The 19,949-nt window shown below is 50.0% G+C and overlaps 1 protein-coding gene across 2 annotated transcripts in view; it reads left to right on the plus strand.

Moving 5' to 3' along the window:
- The first annotated feature begins 6,003 nt into the window (after positions 1-6,003).
- The window catches only part of SCARB1 (scavenger receptor class B member 1), a 93,287-nt gene continuing 79,341 nt past the window's right edge, over positions 6,004-19,949 (plus strand). For both annotated transcript variants that reach the window (XM_055550016.1, XM_055550015.1), the window contains exon 1: positions 6,004-6,332. In XM_055550016.1, the coding sequence (XP_055405991.1) occupies positions 6,207-6,332 (126 nt within the window). In that variant the 5' untranslated portion in view covers positions 6,004-6,206. The remainder of the gene's footprint in view (positions 6,333-19,949) is intronic.

The raw sequence follows: 19,949 nt of genomic DNA on the forward strand, positions 1-19,949 counted from the left end.
GAGTCCTGACTACTGGACTACTAGGGAATTCCAGTAGGTGCATTTTAAAAAGGAAAAAGAAACAGGCAAAATTCATTTTTATAGTATATTTTTATCTAGCCCAACATATCTCAATGTTGTCATTTCACTGTGTAATCACTATAAAAATATTGAGATATTTTGTGATCTTTCTTTCACAGTAAGTCTTTGAGACCTGGCGTGTATGAAGGACATAGCAGCTCTCACTTGGGGCAAGCATGATTTTGAGTGCCCTGTCACCATGCATGGTCAATGGCTATCATATTGAATAGTGCAGCCCTGGCATGTTATATAATTGACCAGTGATTACGTTTACCGTTTACTGATCTTGCTTGTCTCCTGGAACAGAAGATCCACAAGGCCAGGGAGCTTTGTCATGTTCGCTGCTGGGTCCCTAGTCACTAACAGAGTGACTGACACATAATAGGTGTTCACAGTAGGTGTTCATCAACTGAGTGATAGACTGCCCTGATGGTCCAGTGGCTGAGACTCCGCACTCCCAGCGAAGGATGCCCCCGGGGGCTCGACCTCTGGTCAGGGAGTGGTCCCATGTGCCGCCACTGAGAGTTCCCATCCTGCAAAGAAGATCCCACGTGCTGCAGTGACATAGGCTCCAGCTGTGGCCCAAAGTGATCGTTTTCGTTTCCTGGTTGGCTTTTTCTTTCTTCTCTGTGCTTTCTCTCACTCTTCCCACCATCTACCCAGCTACTTCCTCTTTTCCCTCTCTCCACTCTTTCTTCAGCAAAGAGAGTAGTAATTCACACCTGGGCTCTGGAGCCAAGCAACTTTGTTCCATCCCGGCTCTGCCACTCACTGGCTATGATTCTCTGAATCAAGTCATTCGGCTTCCCAGCAACACTTCTCATGCTTTGCTCTGGGGACTAATGATTCTACCTGGGCTGGGGTGGAGCAGACAACATGTGACAGCCTGCATGGAGTGTTAATCCCCTGTTTTGCTGGCACCGTGTTAAGCATGTAACCAGGATTAACTCACAACAGGCAGTGGGCACTGTTGAGATGATCTGTACTGCCTAAATAAGGAAGAAGCCAGGGCACAGAGAGATTAAGTGACTTGCCCAAAGCCAGCCAGCTATGCAACCTGGCTGCAGAGGTGTGTGTGTGTGTGCTAAATTGCTTCAGTCCTGTCAGACTCTTTGCGACGCCATGGACTGTAGCTGGCTAGATTCCTCTGTCCATGGGATTCTCCAGGCAAGAATACTGGAGTGGGTCACCATGCCCTCCTCCAGGGGATCTTCCCCACCCAAGGATCGAACATGAGTCTCTTAGTCTCCTGCATTGGGAAGCAGGTTCTTTACCCTTAGCGCCGCCTGGGAAGCCCAGGTGCAGAGGTAGGTTTATTTATTTATTTATTTGTCTGTGCTGAGGGAGAGGGGAAAGCGAGGTCAGGGAGATGAGGGTAAGCTTGTGGGCTGTGATAAGGACTTTGACTTTTACTCTGAGTGAGGTGGGAAATGTAGGACACTTCTGTTGTTGTTTGCTTTGTAACAGCTTTATTGACACATACTTCAATGATGCTATAGTTCATATCGCATACAACCCACTCATTGAAAGTGTACACGTCAATGAATTTAGTATTCACACAGCTGTACACCAGCCCCACAATCAATTCTAGAATGTTCTATTACCCCAAAAAGAATCCTTAGCAGTCACTCCTGGTTTTTTCTGCCCCGCCTCCCCTCCCCTGCAAGTGTAGGCAAACACCAATCTGCTTTCTGTCTCTATGGATTTGCCTACCCTGGACATTTCACAGAAATGGAATCACAAAGTACATGGTCTTTAGTAACTGCCACTTTCATTTGGGGTAATGTTTCCAAACTCATTCCTTGTTGCAGCCTGTGTCAGCACTTCATTATTTAATGCTAGTATTCCATTGTGGGATATTTCATATTTTATTTATTTATGCATCAGCTGGGGAATATTTGGGTTGTTTCCACCTTTTAGCTATTGTGAATAGTGCTGACGTGTGCAAATTTTTGTGTGGACACAGTTTTCATTTCTCTTGTGTACCCCCAGCAGAGGAACAATGGGGACTTATGGTAATTCTGTGTTTAGTCTTCTATTAGAAAACTAATTAATTTATGTTTTGGTAGTGCTAGGTCTTCATTGCTGCACTCGAAGTTTCTCTAATTGCAGTGAATGGGGGCTACTCTCTAGTTGTGGTGCACAGGCTTATTGTCGTGGTTTCTCCTGTTGCGGAGCACGGGCTCCAGGGCACGTGGGTTTCAGTAGTTGCAGTTTCTGGGCTCTAGGGCATAGGCTCAGTAGTTGTGGTCTAGGGGCTTAGTTGCCCTGAGGCACGTGGAATCCACGTGGACCAGGGATTAAACCCTGGTCCCCTGCATTGGCAGGCAGATTCTTAACCACTAGGGAAGTCCTTTACTTAGTCTTTTGAGGAGCTATTTCCAGACTCTTCTCCACAGTGGCTGGGCCATTTCACAATCCCACAAGCAGTGTGTGAGAGTCTCAATTTCTCCACGTCTTTGTCGACACTCTCACCAACTGTCTTTTCTTCATGGGAGGATTTTGAGCTAAGGAGGAACATCGTTTGACTTGGTGTTTACAGGATGTCTCGGAAATCGATGTTGATTATATTTTGTTGCTGTTTTTCAGTTGCTGTCATGTCCAGCTCTTTGCAACCCCATGGACTTCAGCACGCCAGGCTTCCCTGTCCTTCACCATCTCCCAGAGCTTGCTCAAACTCGTGTCCATTGAGTTGATGTTGCCATCCAACCATCTCCTCCTCTGTCACCCCCTTCTCCTCCTGCCTTCAATCTTTCCCAGAATCAGGGTCTTTTCCAATGATTCAGCTCTTCATATCAGGTGGCCAAAGTATTGGAGCTTCAGCTTCAGCATCAGTCCTTCCTCTGAATATTCAGGATTGATAATATTGTACTGTCTATTATCTTTCTTTTTCTCCTGTATCTTTGTCTTGCCTTGTCCTGGCAAAGCCTTTCCCTGAAACATGATGGAACATCTTTTCTCCAACTTCTTAGGTCACTGCCCACATCCCCCCATCGGATGTGACTATCCCCTAGCAAGGTCATGGCTGGTCACGTGTCTCAAATATCCTTTCATCTCTGTCTTTCTCTTGTCAACTGACAGTGTGGCGTGACATGAAAACACTCTTGCTGCGGCCTTGGGGGCTCTCTTGGGTAAGCGTCACGTACATTTGGACCTTGAAGATTTGAAAGTTAGATTGGGTGAGATGGTCAAGGCGAGTCAGTCCTTGCTGAGGCAAGCTGGGTATCAAAGAAGAGGGTGGTGTCAGGATGAGGACAGACCCCAAATTGTAGTTAATTAGTTAATTTCCAAGAACTCCCCAAATCAGCAAACATAAGGCAATCCCCAGAGCTGATGGCCGCTGAAGGACTTAAAGAATTCAAGGCAAGTATATTAACTAATTAATGAGTTGGTCGATTAATTAAAGAAGTAATTATTTCAAGCCTTTAATGAGTATGTACGAGATGTCAGGCATTGTTCCAGGTGCCGGGAATACATCCATGAGCAAAAACAGACCAGTTTGTCTCTCTTGGGAGCTGGAGAGAGAAAGAGGCAAACAAATAAATGAAGAAAACAATTTCAGATAAAATGGGGTGAGTTAATAGAGTGATGGTAAACCTACATGGGAAAGAAATCCAGAAGAGGGGATATACATATATGTACAGCTGATTGACTTTGCTGTTCAGTAGGAACCAGCACAACATTGTAAAGCAGTTATACTCCAATAAAAATTAATTTAAAAAAAAGAGTGACTGGTGGGTTGGGACTTTCATTTTGGACAGATTCAACAGTGAAGGTCTCTCTAAGGAGTAAGGTTTGAAGTGAAACCTGGAGGAGAAAGAGTCACACCTGGGCAAGGGCAGGCAGAGGGAATAGCTTATGCAAACGCCCTGTGGCTGGAATAAGCTGTTTAAGGAACAGAAAGAAGGGCTAGGAGCCTAAGGTACAGAGAACAAGCTGGCGAGGTTGGGAGATGCAGGCAAAAAGATGGGCAAAGCCACACAGTTAGGACCTCGGGGCAGCAATAACAAGAACGGTTAGCTTTGTGGTGCTTTCATCTTGGGGCACTGTTCTATGTCCTGTTACATCTTCCCACTCATTTAATCCTCACAACAGCCCTTGAAGAGAGGCTTTTATTTTTATTTATGTATTTAGTATTCTTTTGATATGTACCATTTTTAAAGTCTTTATTGGATTTGTTACAATATTGTTTCTGTTTTATGTTTTGGTCGGGAGGCATATAAGATCTTAGTTCCCCCACCAGGGATCAAACTCACAGCCCCCAGCACTGGAAGGTGCAGTCTTAACCACTGGACTGCCAAGGAAATCCTGGAGAGAGGCTCTTCTTATCCCCATTTGATAGGTGAAGGAACTGAGGCACAGAAAAGGCCAAGCCACTTTTCCCAGGACCCTACAGTAGGAAACCCCGGAGTAAGGACTTCTTGGAGCCTGTCTCCATCTGACACCACAGCCACCTGATCCAGCCACCTCTGCCCCAGCCACGCTGATCTAGGTCGGGGGTTGGGTCTCTGCTCCTGGTAACCTGGACAATGTTGGGTCCCCCGAGGCAAAGACCAGTGCTAGGCAAGGCAGTCACAGCAGCTGCTTGATACATACTGACTCAGGCCAGGCTGTTGCTTAAGGATGGGCCTGGGAGAAGGCTGCTTCCTGCCAGGGTTGAAGAATTTCATTCTGAGCCCTCAGGGACTGGGCTGCCTTACCCAGGTGTTGGGGATCCCTGCTTGACCCCCAACTAGACAATGAGGGGACTGACCTACATCAGGGTTCCAGGATCAGTGCAGGGTGGGGGTGCTGCGGGCACTCTGAGCAGGTTGGCGGGGCGCCTTATGGAGGACTGCAGGGGAGCACATGCCCATGTTTTACTATTTTGGAGGGGGTGTCAGTAATCCATCGTTCATTTCCTCACTTGCCCATCCTCTGTCTTCCTGTTCATTAGAAAGCAGACACTTGGATTTGTTGACCTAACCTGCTGTGCCTGTTTCCTTATCTGCAAAATGGAGTCGGTGTGGGAAAGGCTCTTAGCACAGAACCTGGCTCCCAGAAGGCTCCTCACCGCTTCATTCTAAACTGTTCCTTGTGAGCAGACATTCCTAGCCAGGCAGCCGTCAAGCTACTGAGAGGGGAGGGTGGGGGCAGAGAGCTGCCCCGTAGCATTTTAGGGCCTGGCGATGGTCACAATGCAAGAACAAATGAATGTGGCACATGCCTGGTGGCGCCCTTTGATAAGGGTGAGGGGAGAGCTGACGCTATTCTATTTCACACAGGGTGGCTGGGAAGGCCTTTCCGATAAGATGGCCCCAGCAGTCGTGAAGGAAGAAGCCGGGCAGATATCTGGGTGCGGGTTGGGGGCGGACAGAATTCCAAGTTGTGGGGAGTATGAGGTCCTGAGGCAGGAGTCTGCTAGGCTTGTTCCAGGGAGAAAGAGGCTGGAATAGAATGTGTGTGCACGTGTGTGGGGCGGGTGGGATGGGGTGGGGCTAGCTGAGGACGCAGAGGTGGGTGCGGGGTTTCGGGGGGAAGCTCTGGAGTTCCTGCAAGAGTTGGGAAATTTCTACTACATACCAACAATGATGACGGTCAGGACAGAGGAAGTGGGAGGGGAGGAGGGGCGAAATGAGAGGAGGAGGGGGAGGGCGACAGCGGGAGGAGGGGGAGAGAGATGCGGAGGAGGGAGAAGATGGGGGTGCTGATGGAAAGGGATAAGCAGGGAGCAGGTGGGAGTGAGGAAGCGGGGAAGGGTTAGGAGGTGGAAGGGAGCCAGGTCCAACTTTGCATGCGGGCCACGAGGGCCCCGGGGCTCCCTCAGCCAGAAACGGAAGCTCGGGCGCCGGATTCCCGGCGGTTGCCCCGCCCCAGTCGGACCGTCTGATCCGCGCCCCGCCTCGGGCACGCCCCTTGCTAACTTAGGCCCCGCCCCTTCGCCCATGCTCGCCCGCGCCGGCCCGAATCCCGGTGCCCAGGGCGTCCCGGGGGGCGGTCCGCCCCGGTGATGGCGCATAAAACCGCTGGCCACCTGCCGGGCCGCTCCTCCGTGCTCTGCGGGCCTCGTCCTCGGAGTCGCTGCCTCTATCACCTCCGTCCCCGTCTCGGTCCCTCCAGAGGCGCGGAACCCCGCGAGCACCGCGCGGGCGCCGGGGCGCGCAGACATGGGCAACCTCTCTAGAGCGCGCCGGGTGACCGCGGCGCTGGGTTTCATCGGGCTCCTCTTCGCCGTGCTGGGCATTATCATGATCGTGATGGTGCCCTCAATCATCAAGCAGCAGGTCCTCAAGGTGGGTGAGGGGCTTGGCCTGGGACCCATGCGCGGGATACCGTCCGAGGCTGGAGGGCGTTGGGCGCCCGGGAAGGCCAGGCGCGCAGCCGGCGGGCTGGCGACCCGGTGCCGGGATCCGCGTGCCCTGGGCCCGGGTCCCTGAGCACCGGAGACCAGAGGGCATGAGGCAAGCCAGTTGGCCATCTTTCCCAGGAACCTCCCCGACTCAGGACGCAGGCTGAGTTTGGGGGCCAAGGAGGGCCCCCCAGGGCCTTCTGCTGGAGGCACTGGACTGGGGTTGGGAAAGCCTGAAGGAGAGACCACCTGGGAGCCTGACCTCACCTGAAGGGTTCGGGGTCCAAGGCGGGCGTGGAGTGTGGCCGTGTTTCTGATGCCGCCAGGAGAAGCCCAGGGGCAGACTCCATGCTTCTTGCCTACCGTACAGCAGCCTCTGACGGTGTCTGGTAGAACTGGCACTGCACTTTGCTTGCTTCCTGTGAGCGCAGGCGGACAGGAACCCCCGTGCATGTGAGGCTCACATGGGTGCCCAGGCCGCCACTTGTCCCTGCTTCCAAAACCTCCCCTTGCAGACCGCTTCTTTAAAGGCAGAATGGGTTGCCTCCCCTGCCGCTGCCTTCCTGATGCAGATTGGCAGTGATAAGCTGCTTTACTCCCCAGATCTACGCATGGGCAGGAATAAGCCCAAGGCTGCATAAACAGGGTCCTTCAGGAGCCCACAGTCTGAGGGTTTTCCTCTGATCCTAACCTTATACACCATTGCCCTTTCAACCAGGGAGACAAATTAAGGCTGTCAGCTGGCCTTCAGACCGGCAGACTCTGCCCTGGGTGTCTGGGCAGCCTGTTTGAATGAGCCTGGAGTTACTGAAGGACAGGCAGATTCCAGAGTATCACATTCGAGCTAAAACCATTCAGAGCTTTGAGGCCAAGGCCACAGCACCTGCAGGGCTCAGAGAGGAAACTGAGGCTCACCTTGGCGCCTCCCAGATACAGCCAAGATGCAGAGCTGGGATAAAGATGTGGCTCTTGTCACTTGCTAATTGATTGCTCTTTCCCCCTGCTTTAAAGGCGAGTTTCTTGAGAATGAGGACTGGGTCACATTTCATGTTCATGCCCCATGCCCAATGCAAGATGCTTGAGAGATGAATGAATGAATGAATGAATGAAGGCTGTATCTGCTTAGACCCGGCTGCCATTTTTTTGGCTTTAAAGATGGAGCAACACCCTTCTGGTTTTTCTCGAGGTCTCTGGCCAAGTGGTTGTCTGGGTCATATTGGCCACACCATGTCCTTTGTTTTGTTCTCAAATCTTGTCCCATTAAGTCCTGTAATCTGATTGCAGGGAGGTCCTGGCCAATGGTGACATTGAGTTCTGAGTTCCTCTTAGTGGTTTTTTAATTTTGCCTGTGAAGTGGCGGGAAAAAGTTTTGTGGGGAGACCTCAGAGCAACAGAACTGCTTCTTTTTATCCCATGGCGGCCAATGGGTGTTTTTGCTTTGCTTTTCAAGGTAGCTGTAAGAAAAAAAAAAAAAGTAGCTGTGAGAGCTTTATCTCAGTGAAAGCTGGCTGTAAATGCCTGCCAATTTTGTAGTTTCTGTGCCGTGTGTACCCTGGAGGGATGGTCACTCGTGTGCTGTATGCGTGGTGAACCCTGTCGTGATCCTGTGCAAGAGCCTCTTACTTTGGGGGTGGGGGGATGGGGAATGAGTGGAATTTATAGTTGATGAAGAATCTTGTCAACCCAGTCCTTCTTGGACTTAATGCAGGTGTTTTCTTTTTATGGCAGTCAGAAGGATGTGTGTGTGTGTGTGTGTGTGTGTGTGTGTGTGAATGTACATGTGCACATGCATGCCCTACCTAATTTCTCATTCCTCCTCTGGGCTTCCAGAGAAGAAAGCGCCACTGTCCTCAGTTGTCCTGGAGCTAAGATTTCCAGGCTTAAACTTGAGGGAGAGTTACCCAGCATCTACCATAAATATCCCAAAGGTGATTGGTCTGTGGCTGAGTGGTGTGAAGACACGGAGGCGAGCCCAGCCTGTGCCAGCTTCTTGGACAGCTCAGGCCAAGCTCCGGCCAAGAGCCTTCCGTCAGAAGAAGAGTGTGTGTTCAGGAGACTGAGTGAATGGTACATTAGGAGAGGAAGGGATGGCCTGTTGGTGTTTGCTTTGGCTGCACGTGTCTGTGTACAACTTGAATGGGAGGACTTGTGCTTTGATTTCTACTGTTTTATGCTTTGGGGTTAATGAAAGAAGTCCATGTATATAAAAGACACGCATTCTTTTTTAACCGAGAAACTATTTCTTTTCTTTTTTAAAATATAATTTTATATATTTGTTTTGTGGCTGTGCTGACTGTTCACTGCTGTGAGGGCTTCTTTCTAGTTGCGGCGAGCAGGGGCCCCTCTTTTCGGTGCACGGGCTTCTCATTGTGGCGACTTCTCTTGTTGTGGAGCAGGGGCTCCAGGGCACTTGGGCTTCAGTAGTTGTGGCATGTGGGCTCACTAGTTGCGATTCCTGGACCCTAGAGCACAGGCTCAGTAGTTGTGGTGCACGGGCTTAGTGGCTCTGCAGCATGTGGGATCTTCCTGGAACAGGGGTCGAAACTGTGTCTCTGCCATTGGCAGGTGGATTCTTTATCACTGAGCCACCAGGGAAGCCCCAGGACATGCATTATTGTTTGTAAAAAAAAATTCAAGTTGAGGGAAAACAGGGTCTCTCCCCTCGCTCATTTTATTCCCCTTCTCGATAGTACCAGTATCATCCAAGATTATCTTCATAAGAAGACTTTTATAGAGATACACATCATGGATGTGTATTTAGACATAGTAATATATACTTACATGTATTGAACTATACTATGTCTAAACAGCCTGCAGTTTGCGTTTCAATTCACAGATACCATTTGAAAATTTTTCCATATCTGTCACATTTCACTACTGCACAGTATTTCTTTGAATACTGTACACTTACTTACCTGTTTCTCCATTGACTGATAATTTTCTCATACATACCTTTCTGTGTACGTGGATAACCACTTCCACTGGGTGCATTTCTAGAAGAGAAACCTCTAGACCAGAAGGTCTGTCCGTTTTGAATTTGGTCACAGCCTAATGACCCTTCTGAAGATCAAGAGCATTTATAATTCCTTCCAGAGTATGAAACTACTCACTCCCCTACATCTCTGCCATTATTGGTGATGACCAATTTATTAGCATCTTGAATAATTTTGGCGGGTTAATCTGATGCGTGTAATTTACATTTCTCAGGTTGCTGATGGGGGTTGCACCCATTTTGAAACTGATGTCAGTTTCCAGAGCTCAGGGTTTGCAGACCTGGCTGTGCCCTTTGCTTGCTGGGGACCTCAGGCCAGTTACTTCACCTCTGAGCCAGGGGTTGTGTCTTCAGCTCTGAGGCAGAAATCAGATCTAGTTTGCCTCCTGTCAAGATGATGAAGTGCAAAGGCGATGACATGTGTGTAACCTTGGATGTACCCATTTTCCCATTTGAAGGTTATCACACTCTTGTAAGCTGTTGTGGTGTTTTTCTTTCTTACAGATAAGGAAACTGAGGCATACAAAGCCCAGAGATGTCAGGGTTCACACAGCTCATGGCAGTTACGGTCAGGAATCCTGACCACAAATCTGGGTCTACACTTCAATAGGGGAATAGGAAGGAATGCAGAAGTCTTTTATCCAGTGGATTTCTGGGCTGAGATTATAGAGAAAGATCTTTATATATTTGGGCACAGAAAAGCAAAGCGGACGAACACGTGACTAATTGAAAAAAGCCATAAGGTTCTTTGTGTTAAAAAAAAAAAACACTCCATGAAATTCTGTATTTTCACTAGATTTCTATCAGTGCATGTAAAAGCACAGAAAAAGGTGTGGAAGGGTGCACCAGACTGACAAAAGTGGTTACTCAGGGAACTGGGGGTGTGGTGGGGGGAAACATGCTTTATCTGTGAAGTTCATACTTCTTTTTTTAATAATTAATTAATTCTTAATTTGTCTGCTCTAGGTCTTAATTTTGGCCCACGGGATCTTTTTTTTTTTTCCAGTTGCAGTGTGCAGAGTCTTTTTTAGTTTCGGCATGCAAACTCTTAGTTGTGGCTTGTGGGATCTAGTTCTCTGACCAGGGATTGAATCTGGGTTTTCTGCTCTGGGAGTGCAGAGTCTTAGCCGCAAACCCCCAGACTTTTTCTTTTTGAACAAGGAGAATATATTCATGTATTATGTGTTTAGTTAAAGGTTAGTTATGAATCCATAGCTTTCCCCCAAAGAATGGCCAGATGAGTTCAATACAGAGAGTGGGAGGCTCACAGCTGAGGGGACCTGTGGATGGAGCTCCCTGGGAGAGGCCTTGAGGAGAAGAAGACTCATTTCTTCTCCTTTCTCCCCACCAGTGGGGAGGGTTGGATGAGAGGTGTTCAGACTGAATGCATTTAGGAGTGTAATCAAGGATGACTACATGCCAGGCATCTTTGTAAATGTCAATCATCTCAATTAGTCCTGGGAGAATTCTGGGACACACCACTCATTGTCATCGTCTACAGTTAGGGAAACAAAAGCTTAAGAGAGTAATTTGCTGGTGTGTGTGTGTGTGTGTAAATATTCTGAGGCAAATCCCAGGAGGACGGGCATGCTTGTATCCATAGCCTCGAATGGAGCCTGGCATGCGTGGCCCTCTCTGTACGGATCAGGAACCCTGGGCTAGGTCTCTGGGCATGTATTCCCAAATTACTGGCTGTCTCTGGTCCACCAGGGGAGGTCCTGCTGGGCCAAGGGGAAGGGGCTTATCTGCTGGGCCACCGTGTGTAGTGACGGACCTGGTAGCCTTCTCCACGGCCGGGGGTGGGGGAAGTGGGAAACTGAATCTCTCTCTTTTTTAAAAAAATATTTTATTTATTTTGGCTGTGCCGGGTCTTAGTTGAAAGCATGTGAGATCTTTAGTTGTGGCATGTGGGATCTAGTTCTCTGACCAGGGATCGAACCCGGGCCCCCTGCATTGGGAACTCAGACTGTAAGCCACTGGACCACCAGGGAAGCTCCTTCTCTGCCATCTTTCAAGTTTTATAGTTGGAATCAGCCTTGGGTGCTTTATCCACTCATTTTTCCAGCTGCCAAATTCTTCCCTCACCTGTGTCCCCAGCTCAATAAATGACACCTCCATTTGTTCCCTCAAGCACAAACCTACCTGGATGCCTTTTGTGGTATCCTTGTATCTGCTCCATCAGCAAAATCTATTAGGATTGCCTTCAAAACATATTTGCATTCTGACACCTTGTCAATATCTTTGCCACTCTGGCCTCCTCCATTCACCACTTGGACTGATGCCGTAGTCTCATCTCTGATCTCCATAGACAACCTGATCACGTGTCCTCTCTGCTCACAGCCCTTTGAGGTATCCCCATTTCACTCTGAGTGAATACCAAGGTCAGTGTGGTGACCTGAACTCCCTGCCATGATCCAGCTCCTGTTACCTCTTTCACTGCACCCCCTGCCTTGGCCCTCCTGCTCACCTGCCACAGTGTCCAGTCTTCAGTGTCCTTGAGCCCACTGAGCCTGGTTCCACCAAACTCTGGCTTGCTTTCCCCACCGCCCTGAAGGCTCACCCCCCAGATATCTGCGAAGCTCACCTCTCACGTCCCTAGAAGCCACCCCCCACTTACATTACATGTTGATTTGTACATTTTCTTTCTCCCTCGTGGGCAGAAGTGGGGGCTGTCCTGTCACTCTCTCTGTAGTGACCCCAGGACCAGATCAGCGCTTGGGTTCACAATGGGATGGTGGGATGAATAGACCCTGAGCGCTTTGAGGTTGGGCTCTTCCTAGGCCTTTCCCCACCCCCACTCTCAGCCTCCCTATTTTTACCCCCTCTCCCTCTGCAAGGGCCACCCAAGGAACCTTTAGGACACCATGCTCTGCCCCAGTTGCTTCTCACCAAGGCGTAAGTGCTCAGTCGTGTGTGACTCTAGGTGGCCCCATGGACTGTAGCCCACCAGGCTCCTCTGTCCATAGGAATTTTCCAGCAAGAATGCTGGAGCCGGTTGCTGTTTCCTCCTTCAGGGGCTCTTCTTTACCCAAGGATTAAACCCACATCTCCTGTGTCACCTGCATTGACAGGTGATTTCTTTACCACGGAACCACCTGGAAGCCACCAGTTGCTTTTCGCCCTCTGGCAGATTTCTTTCTTGCATCAGTTCAGAGGTGGGGGTTGGGGAGAGAAAACGATCTGTAGACACTGATTAAGCACCAAATACTGTTCTAGGTGTTTAACCTGCAGTCATTCGCTTCATTTAGTATCTAAATAGCTTCCGTTGCCTCTCTTTTTATTGAGGGAAATGGAAGCACAGAGCCGAAAAGACACTTGCCCCAGGTCACACCGCGGCAGTGGCGGCACCAGGATTCTAGCTGGGTGGGCTGCCGCCTGTGGACCCTCTCTTCCCCACTCTCCGTATCCCTGAGAGCTCAACTTGGTGTTTGGAGGCAGGGCAAACCCTTCCCCTGGTCTCTGCTTGGGTCCACTGTCCCTTGTCCTTTTCCTGCACAGACAGTGGGGCGGTGGGGTCCTTCCCAGGCTTTTCTCCTGATCATCACCTCCCTCAAACTGTGAGTGCAGGGTGCCTCCCGACACCTTACCTCCATGGCTGTCCGATAGGCCTGGGTGGGCTCTAGAATCACAGATGCCAAGGGACGCTGCCTGTGGTCCCAGCGATTCTCAGGGTGGCCCTGCTATCCTGCAGGGTCTGCTTGGCCAGCTCTGTTCCCTGTCCCCTGTCTGGGGCTCCAGAAAGCCCCAGGGGTCGTGTCTCAGAGGGTGTCAAGTGTTGAGGGCTGACTGCATCTGGCTGCCTCTGGCCATGGAGGATAAGGCTGTAGACTTGACCCGTGGCTGCAGATCGCAGGGGACACACTCCCTTCTCAGGGGGCAGTGGGGTCGCAGGTGTGTTCCAATTTTGTTGTGTTTTTCTTCCTCTTTCCTGCCTGGGGCTTCCTACCCCTCTGGTGTGTGAGAGGGCGGCTTCCACTTACTCCAGAGCCAGGGTTGAAAAACATAGGCTATTTTTAGTTTCCCTGAGTGTCAGTTATTTTTGTTTCCCTCTTTGCTTCTCATGGATTTGCTTCACCAGTGTGTATGTTTGAGAGTGTGCTGCAAATACATGTTGATGTATGTATACGCATGCTGGTAGTACACGTGTGACACATGAACATGTGTTGGCACGCACCCACGCACACTTGTGTGTGACCATGTGCTGAAGCATGCACACATTCATGTTGCGTGTTGGCATGGGGGCACAGTGTCTTTGTGATAGCATATGTATGTATGCACATGAACACATGTGTACACATACATTGACATGTGCCCACACTTGGTTCTTGGCACACATGGGTTCACACGTATTATTGTTATCCATGTGTATATGCGTGGGTTCACATGTGTGTCGGCACATGCTGGGCGTATAGTTACACATGTGGACACCCATGGTAACACGTGTTCCAAGCGTGTTGGGGTGTGTATACACACACGTGGCCATGTGTCCTATTGCAGTCTGGCCTTCTGGAGGCCTGGCCCGGGGCTGTGTTCAGTGCACCTAAAGAAAGAAAGAAAGAAAAAGTGAAGTCGCTTAGTCGTGTCTGACTCTTGCGACCCCATGGACTGGAGCCTGCCAGGCTCCTCGTCTTTGGAATTTTCCAGGGAAGGGTACTGCAGTGGATTGCCATTTCCTTCTCCAGAGGATCTCAGGAGGGCTTCCCTGGAGGCTCAGATGGTAAAGAGTCTGCCTGCAGTGTGGGAGACCTGGGTTCAATGTGCCTGGCTTTTCCCATTTCATGACACGTTCCCCAAACCTTCCTAGGATGACTCATACTTGCCAGGCCTTCTCTCTGTGACCCATGTGATTAGCTAGAATTTAGAGAAGCTTGGCTACCTGGAATCATCCTGTTATGACTTCAACATGTAGCAAACGGGACGGAAGTGCGTGGATATCAAGGACTTGCTCATTGAAGCTTTGCATTTTCCCCTGGGCAGTTTTATTCTGCTGGAACCTGGGCCCAGGCATGTCTGCTTCATCAGTGACTGTGGATCTTGGTGCCTGGAAGCATGATCCTATGCGCCTGGTCAGCAGCAGAGAGGCCCCTGGGCAGAGAGGCCCCCCCAAGGCAGGTTTCAGCCACAAGACTGACTTCTCTGGCTCATCATCTTAGAATTAGCGAATTTGGTTACAAGAGCATCTACTCCCCTTCCCTCCACCCCTCTTCTGTGCCATACAGATCCAGCAGCTTTGTCCCCATAAACACATTTAGAGTGCAAAGAATTCAACTCTAGGTAGGACTCAGCCAAAAAAAAAAAGGAGAAGTTCTTTTATGTACCTCATCTCCTGCCTGCTGGTTCAGATGTGACCTTGGCCTCCACTGGCCCTTGGAGGGGCCATGGGAGCTGAAATGCAAAGAGAAACAAAAACCAACACCAAAAAGCTCATTCTTGGCTTTGGGGCTCTCTGGGGCCCTGGAGCTGGCGAGTTACAGCCTGTCCAGGGGTGCCTGGGACCCACATTTGAAGCTCAGAGTCATTCTGCTCAGAACCTCCCTGAACCCAGAGGTCCGGGCCCCTGGTGACCGTGGGCGCAGCTGGCTTCATTGTCTGGCTTCCTTCCCCCACCTCCACCCCATCGTTTCCTCCTGTGCCCCGATTTATTGCTTCGTGCTGGGTAGGAGGAAGGAACAGGAGTGGCCCAACCTGTGCTTGCTTCCTGGCATTTGGGGTGAAGTTCCTTCCACCTTTTCTGGAAGCTGCTAGAAGGACTCTTGAGACACTTTGATGTGTGGTCTCTTGGGCTGCTCTTGAACTCAGATGCTGGTGTCTCCTTATCTCCCTGACCGCTGGCCATTGGCACGTCCCTGCACTAAAGCCTTTCCTGGCTGAGGTCACACGATCTCACACGTCTAATGCCATCTTTGTCTGGGCCCCTCCCAAATTTATATCCTAGGCCCAGGCCTTTCCCCTTGAACTCCAGCCTTGAGCATCCAGTGGCCAGCTCTGTATCTCAACCCGGGTGTTCAAAGGCAAGTCATGCTTACTCTAGCCAGCGCTTGACTTCCCATTACTGCCCCTGCCCCAGAACTTCATTCCTCCCACCACGTTGCCATCTCAGGCCATCGCTTCTCCATCTGCCAGCTCCCCCGGCCGAAAGCCTTGGAGTCAGCCTTGACTCTCTCACTTCCCACGTTGGACCTTTTGTTTTTGGCCTCATTTTCAAAATATATGCAGAGGACCTCCCTGGTGGTCTAGTGGCTGAGACACCACGCTGTCGATGCAGGGGACCCAGGTTTGATCCCTGGTCAGGGAGCTAAATCCCACAGGGCGCAACTTTTAAAGTTTCCATTCCAGGACTAAAGATGCCTCATGCTGCAATTAAGAGATTTCGCATGCTACAACTTAGGAAAAAAAAAAGGTCCCTCATGCCGCAATGAAGATCAAAGATCCCCTGTGCCCTAGTTAAGATGTGGAGCAGCTAACTAAATAAACAGATAAACGTAAGATACTAAATAACCCGAAAAACACAAAAGTAAAAATGTACCCAGAATCCAGCTTCTCCCCACACCCAGGGCCACCACCCTGGTCCAAGGCACCATCAAGTTTCACCTGGATTCCTGCACATCTCCCTGTTTCCACCTTTGCTCCCTGGCTAGGTTTTTCAGCACAGTAGCCAAAGGGATCCCATGAAATCTGCAATCAGAGCATCACCCTCTTCTGCTTAAATAAAGCCTGGCAGTGGGCCCACACCATCCCCTCCGAGTCAAGGTGAGACCTTATGTTGGCCCTTGAGGCCCGTACCATCCGAACCTCACCCCTTTCTGTCCTCCCCTTCAGCTTGACCTTGCACTCGGCCCTGCTGGCTGTTCCTCAGACTAACTGGCACATCAGCCTTACTGAGTTCTTCCCTTTGCCCACAGCTCTTTCCCTGATGTGACGTGTGCGTGATTCTCTCTCCTGCCTCCTTTAGGCCTTTGTTCTGATCTCACTTTCTCATGAATCTCTCTCTTTCTCTTTCTTTTTTTTTTGGTCTCACTGTGCAGCATGCGGGACCTTACTTCCCCTACCAGGGATCTAACCTGTGCCCCTCGTAGTGCAAGTGTGGATTCTTAACCATGGGGCCACCAGGGAAGTCCTTCTCTTTTTGAATATTGCAAGTTTTCTTCCCTTTCCCCGGTGCTCAGAACCTTCCTTACCCTGCTCTTTTTCTTCTGTTGCCCCATCATCTGCTGAGATACTGCAGAATTCACCTTTGTATCCTGTTTATTGCTTATTGTCTGTTTCTCTCCATGAGAGTGTCAGGCCCATGAGGGCAGGGACCTTGGTTTTTGTTCATTGCTGTGTCCCAAGCACTTGGAACGATGCCTAACACATAATGGTAGGTTCTTGAATAGTTACTGAATGGATGTTTAGAAGACGAGAGTGGTTTCACAGGGAGGTACGTGACCAGTGGCAAGTTGTCACCCTCTATGGTGACGTGGGGGGCTCCCCTCCCCCTGTGTGGCTCCACATGAAGCTGTCCCATCTCTCAGCTCCTGCAGGAGCTCTCTCTCCAGGCCGTCTGCTCCTACTCATGCCACTCTTGTCCATTTTCCCTGCCACAGTAGAATGTTCTTTATTGTTTTTCTTCTTATTTGGGATTATTTTTGATATTTCTTTCTTTCTTTGGCCGTACCTCACAGCCTGCGGAACTTCCTTGACTAGGGATTGAACCTACACTCCCGGAAGTGGAAGCATGTTGTCTTAACCACTAGACCACCAGGGAAGCCCAGCTGCACTTATATATGTATGTAGTTTATCTATTTATGGCTGTACTGGGTCCTCATTGCAAGGGTTGTTTCTAGTTGCTGGGAGTGGGGGCTACTCTTTAGTTGCGATGTTGCGGTGTACCAGCTTCTCATTGAGGTGGCTTCTCTTGTTGTGGGGCTTGGGCTCTAGGGCTCATGGGCTTCAGTAGTTGTGGCCCACAGGCTTAGTTGCCATGTGGTGTGTGGAATCTTCCCAGACCAGGGATCGAACCCATGATCCCTGCATTGGCAGGTGGATTCTTACTCATTGGACCACCAGGGAAGTCCCCCTATGCTCTTAAAAATAATGTAAATTGCATCATTTCACAATACTGATTAAAACCTTCTTGGGTGTGGTATGAAACTCATTTGCTCCTCATGGCCTATGAGCCCCTTTCCTGCATCCACTCCCTGCACTTTAGTCTGTTGTAGCCTCACAGACTTTTCTTCTTGTTGTTTTTTGGTTTTGGTTATGCCATGCAGCTTGCAGGATCTTAGGTGCCCGACCAGGGATCAAACCTGGGTCCTAGGCAGTGAAAGCATGGAGTCCTAACCACTGGACAACCAAAGAATTCGCCTCATGAGCTTTTCTTTTCCTCCCATGCACAGGTGTTCTTTCCTGCCTCAGAGCCTTTGCACAGACTGTTCCTTCTCCCCAGAAGCCTTTTTCCTCCTGACTTTTATGCTAGATTCTTTTCATATTTAAACTCAAATGGTACTCTTGATGATTACCCCTCTCCTCCCCACCTCCCCACCCTATGAACCTACCCTATCTGTGTTATAAGCATTCCATGTTATTATCTTCTAAGCTGTCACCATTCTGGAATGATACTGTTCACTTGGTTGAGGTTCCCCGGGACAGCGGCCTCGTCTGTCTTGTTCATGACTGTATCCCATGGTTGGGAACCCTGGTCTAGGGCAGAGACCTGGCTGGGAAGGGACCTTAGGCCGAGCCAGGGAGAGAAGTCCAATTGGGATCTTCAAATTCATGGATTTGGAAGGCAGACTCCTTGGCTTCAATGCTGGCTCTTCCCCTCCTTCCCCTCCTATCTCCCGCACCAGAGAGGACCTGGGAGCCTGGTCTTTGTGGTGTGTTCATGGATTCAGGACCTGAATCTCAACAAGTCCTGCTTGTATTCCAGAGATACCTCTCTGACTCCAGTGACTGGGTGTTTTTCCTGGCTGAGTGTTGGTGTCTTCTGATTGATCCCTCCTCTGCCCCAGTTCGAAGGGACACCAGTTTATGAAAGTTGTCATTGGGGCCATCTGGGGGTGGTAGGTTAAAAAACAGCACCTGTCTTGGCCCAGGGGCCCAGGGAGGTGTGGAGGCTGGCCTGGAGCCACCTCACTCTGCCTCTCAGAGGGAGAAGGGATCCTCCTGCTGGCATCTTGGCTTCAGCTGGGTGGCTTGGATTGGGGGAGGGGTGGTATTTCCCTCCCACTGCATTGAGGCCCTGGGTCATCATTAAAGTGGAATTGTTTACGTTTCTTGTCCTCATGGGCAGAAATGGTGTGAGGCTGGAGTTGGGAGACCCAGGTCCAGTTTGCTGGTGATACGTACTTCCTCTGTACGTATAGGATCTCATGTCGTCTCAACCATGCAAAATCATTTACCTGCACTCAATAAACCACAAGTTGACTGGGTCAGTATTGGCCTGGAGGGTACAGAGAGGGGGTGGGGAGGGAGCTTCCTGTGGCCCTGTTGTTTCTCCTGTGGGTCCTGTAAGGGATCCAGCCTGAATGCAATCCAAGAGTTAAACATTCATTTTTAAACCTAGGGCTCAGATGGCCACCTGCACCACATGGGGGAGAAACTGGTTGCTTTTAATTTCCCCATGAGTCTCCAAAGGGAACTTTATGGAGGGACCTTCAGAGGTAATTAGAGAATTTTCCCAGTGGCTGGGTAAAGTTGTAGTATGAAGGCTCATGGGCTCTGATTGGCAGGGCTTGCCTCATATGCTTACCCCTGAGCCAATCACTGTAGCTTGAGAAATGGACTGCTCTGATTGGTCAAGCTTGGATTAGCTGCCCGTCCTTGGAGTTTGAGAGGGAGGCCTTTTTCCCCCCTAAAGCAGGGAGACAGGTGGGGTGAGTGGTGCCCTAAAGGAAAAGGGTGGGAAGGACTGTTAGGAGAAGGAGGAAAGGGTGACAGGCAGCAGAAATGGTTGATGGATGCTCTTCTCCAGAATAGCTTTCTCACTTCATCTCATTGCCTCTCACTGCCTCTGCCTATTGTAGTGTTAGAGATTATTTTCTTTGTCTCTACCTTGGACTACTTGAGAGGGTGGTAACTAACTGATCAGCTAATTGTTTCTGTCAGGGAATGTTTCATAAACTCAGATTGTTAGATCTGGCACTCAGTTCCATCTTTTATTCTTTGAGGAAACAAAAACCCAGAGGGAGCAAGGATTTAAGTAAGACCAGAGAGCAAATTAGGAGTGAGTACTGTCAGGGAAGACTGTTGTCAAGTGGGGAGGGAAAGTGGGTGAAGATCAGATGGGCTGGGGGAGCAGGGCTTGGGAGAAGCCAAGTAGTTGTGAAACCAGGTCATGAGCTAATGTTTTTCAGGTAGAAAGTTCCCAGGGTCCTGGTCTGTATGCCTGCCCACCCACCTCCTGGAAGCAGGATTGGGAGGAGGTGTTTGTTGTAAACTGGGAGAAGTGTCAGGGCTGGGGTGTGCCAAAGTGCAGGCTTTGTCGTTCCCGGGTGGGAGCCGCCCTTGGTGTGCACTGGAGGGGGTGGCGTGGAAGAGAGATAAGCGAAGTTTCTCACCTTCATCAGAACTTGCCCAGGTACAGAT

Source organism: Bubalus kerabau, chromosome 16 (genome assembly GCF_029407905.1).
Source record: "Bubalus kerabau isolate K-KA32 ecotype Philippines breed swamp buffalo chromosome 16, PCC_UOA_SB_1v2, whole genome shotgun sequence".
Lineage (NCBI taxonomy): Eukaryota > Metazoa > Chordata > Mammalia > Artiodactyla > Bovidae > Bubalus > Bubalus kerabau.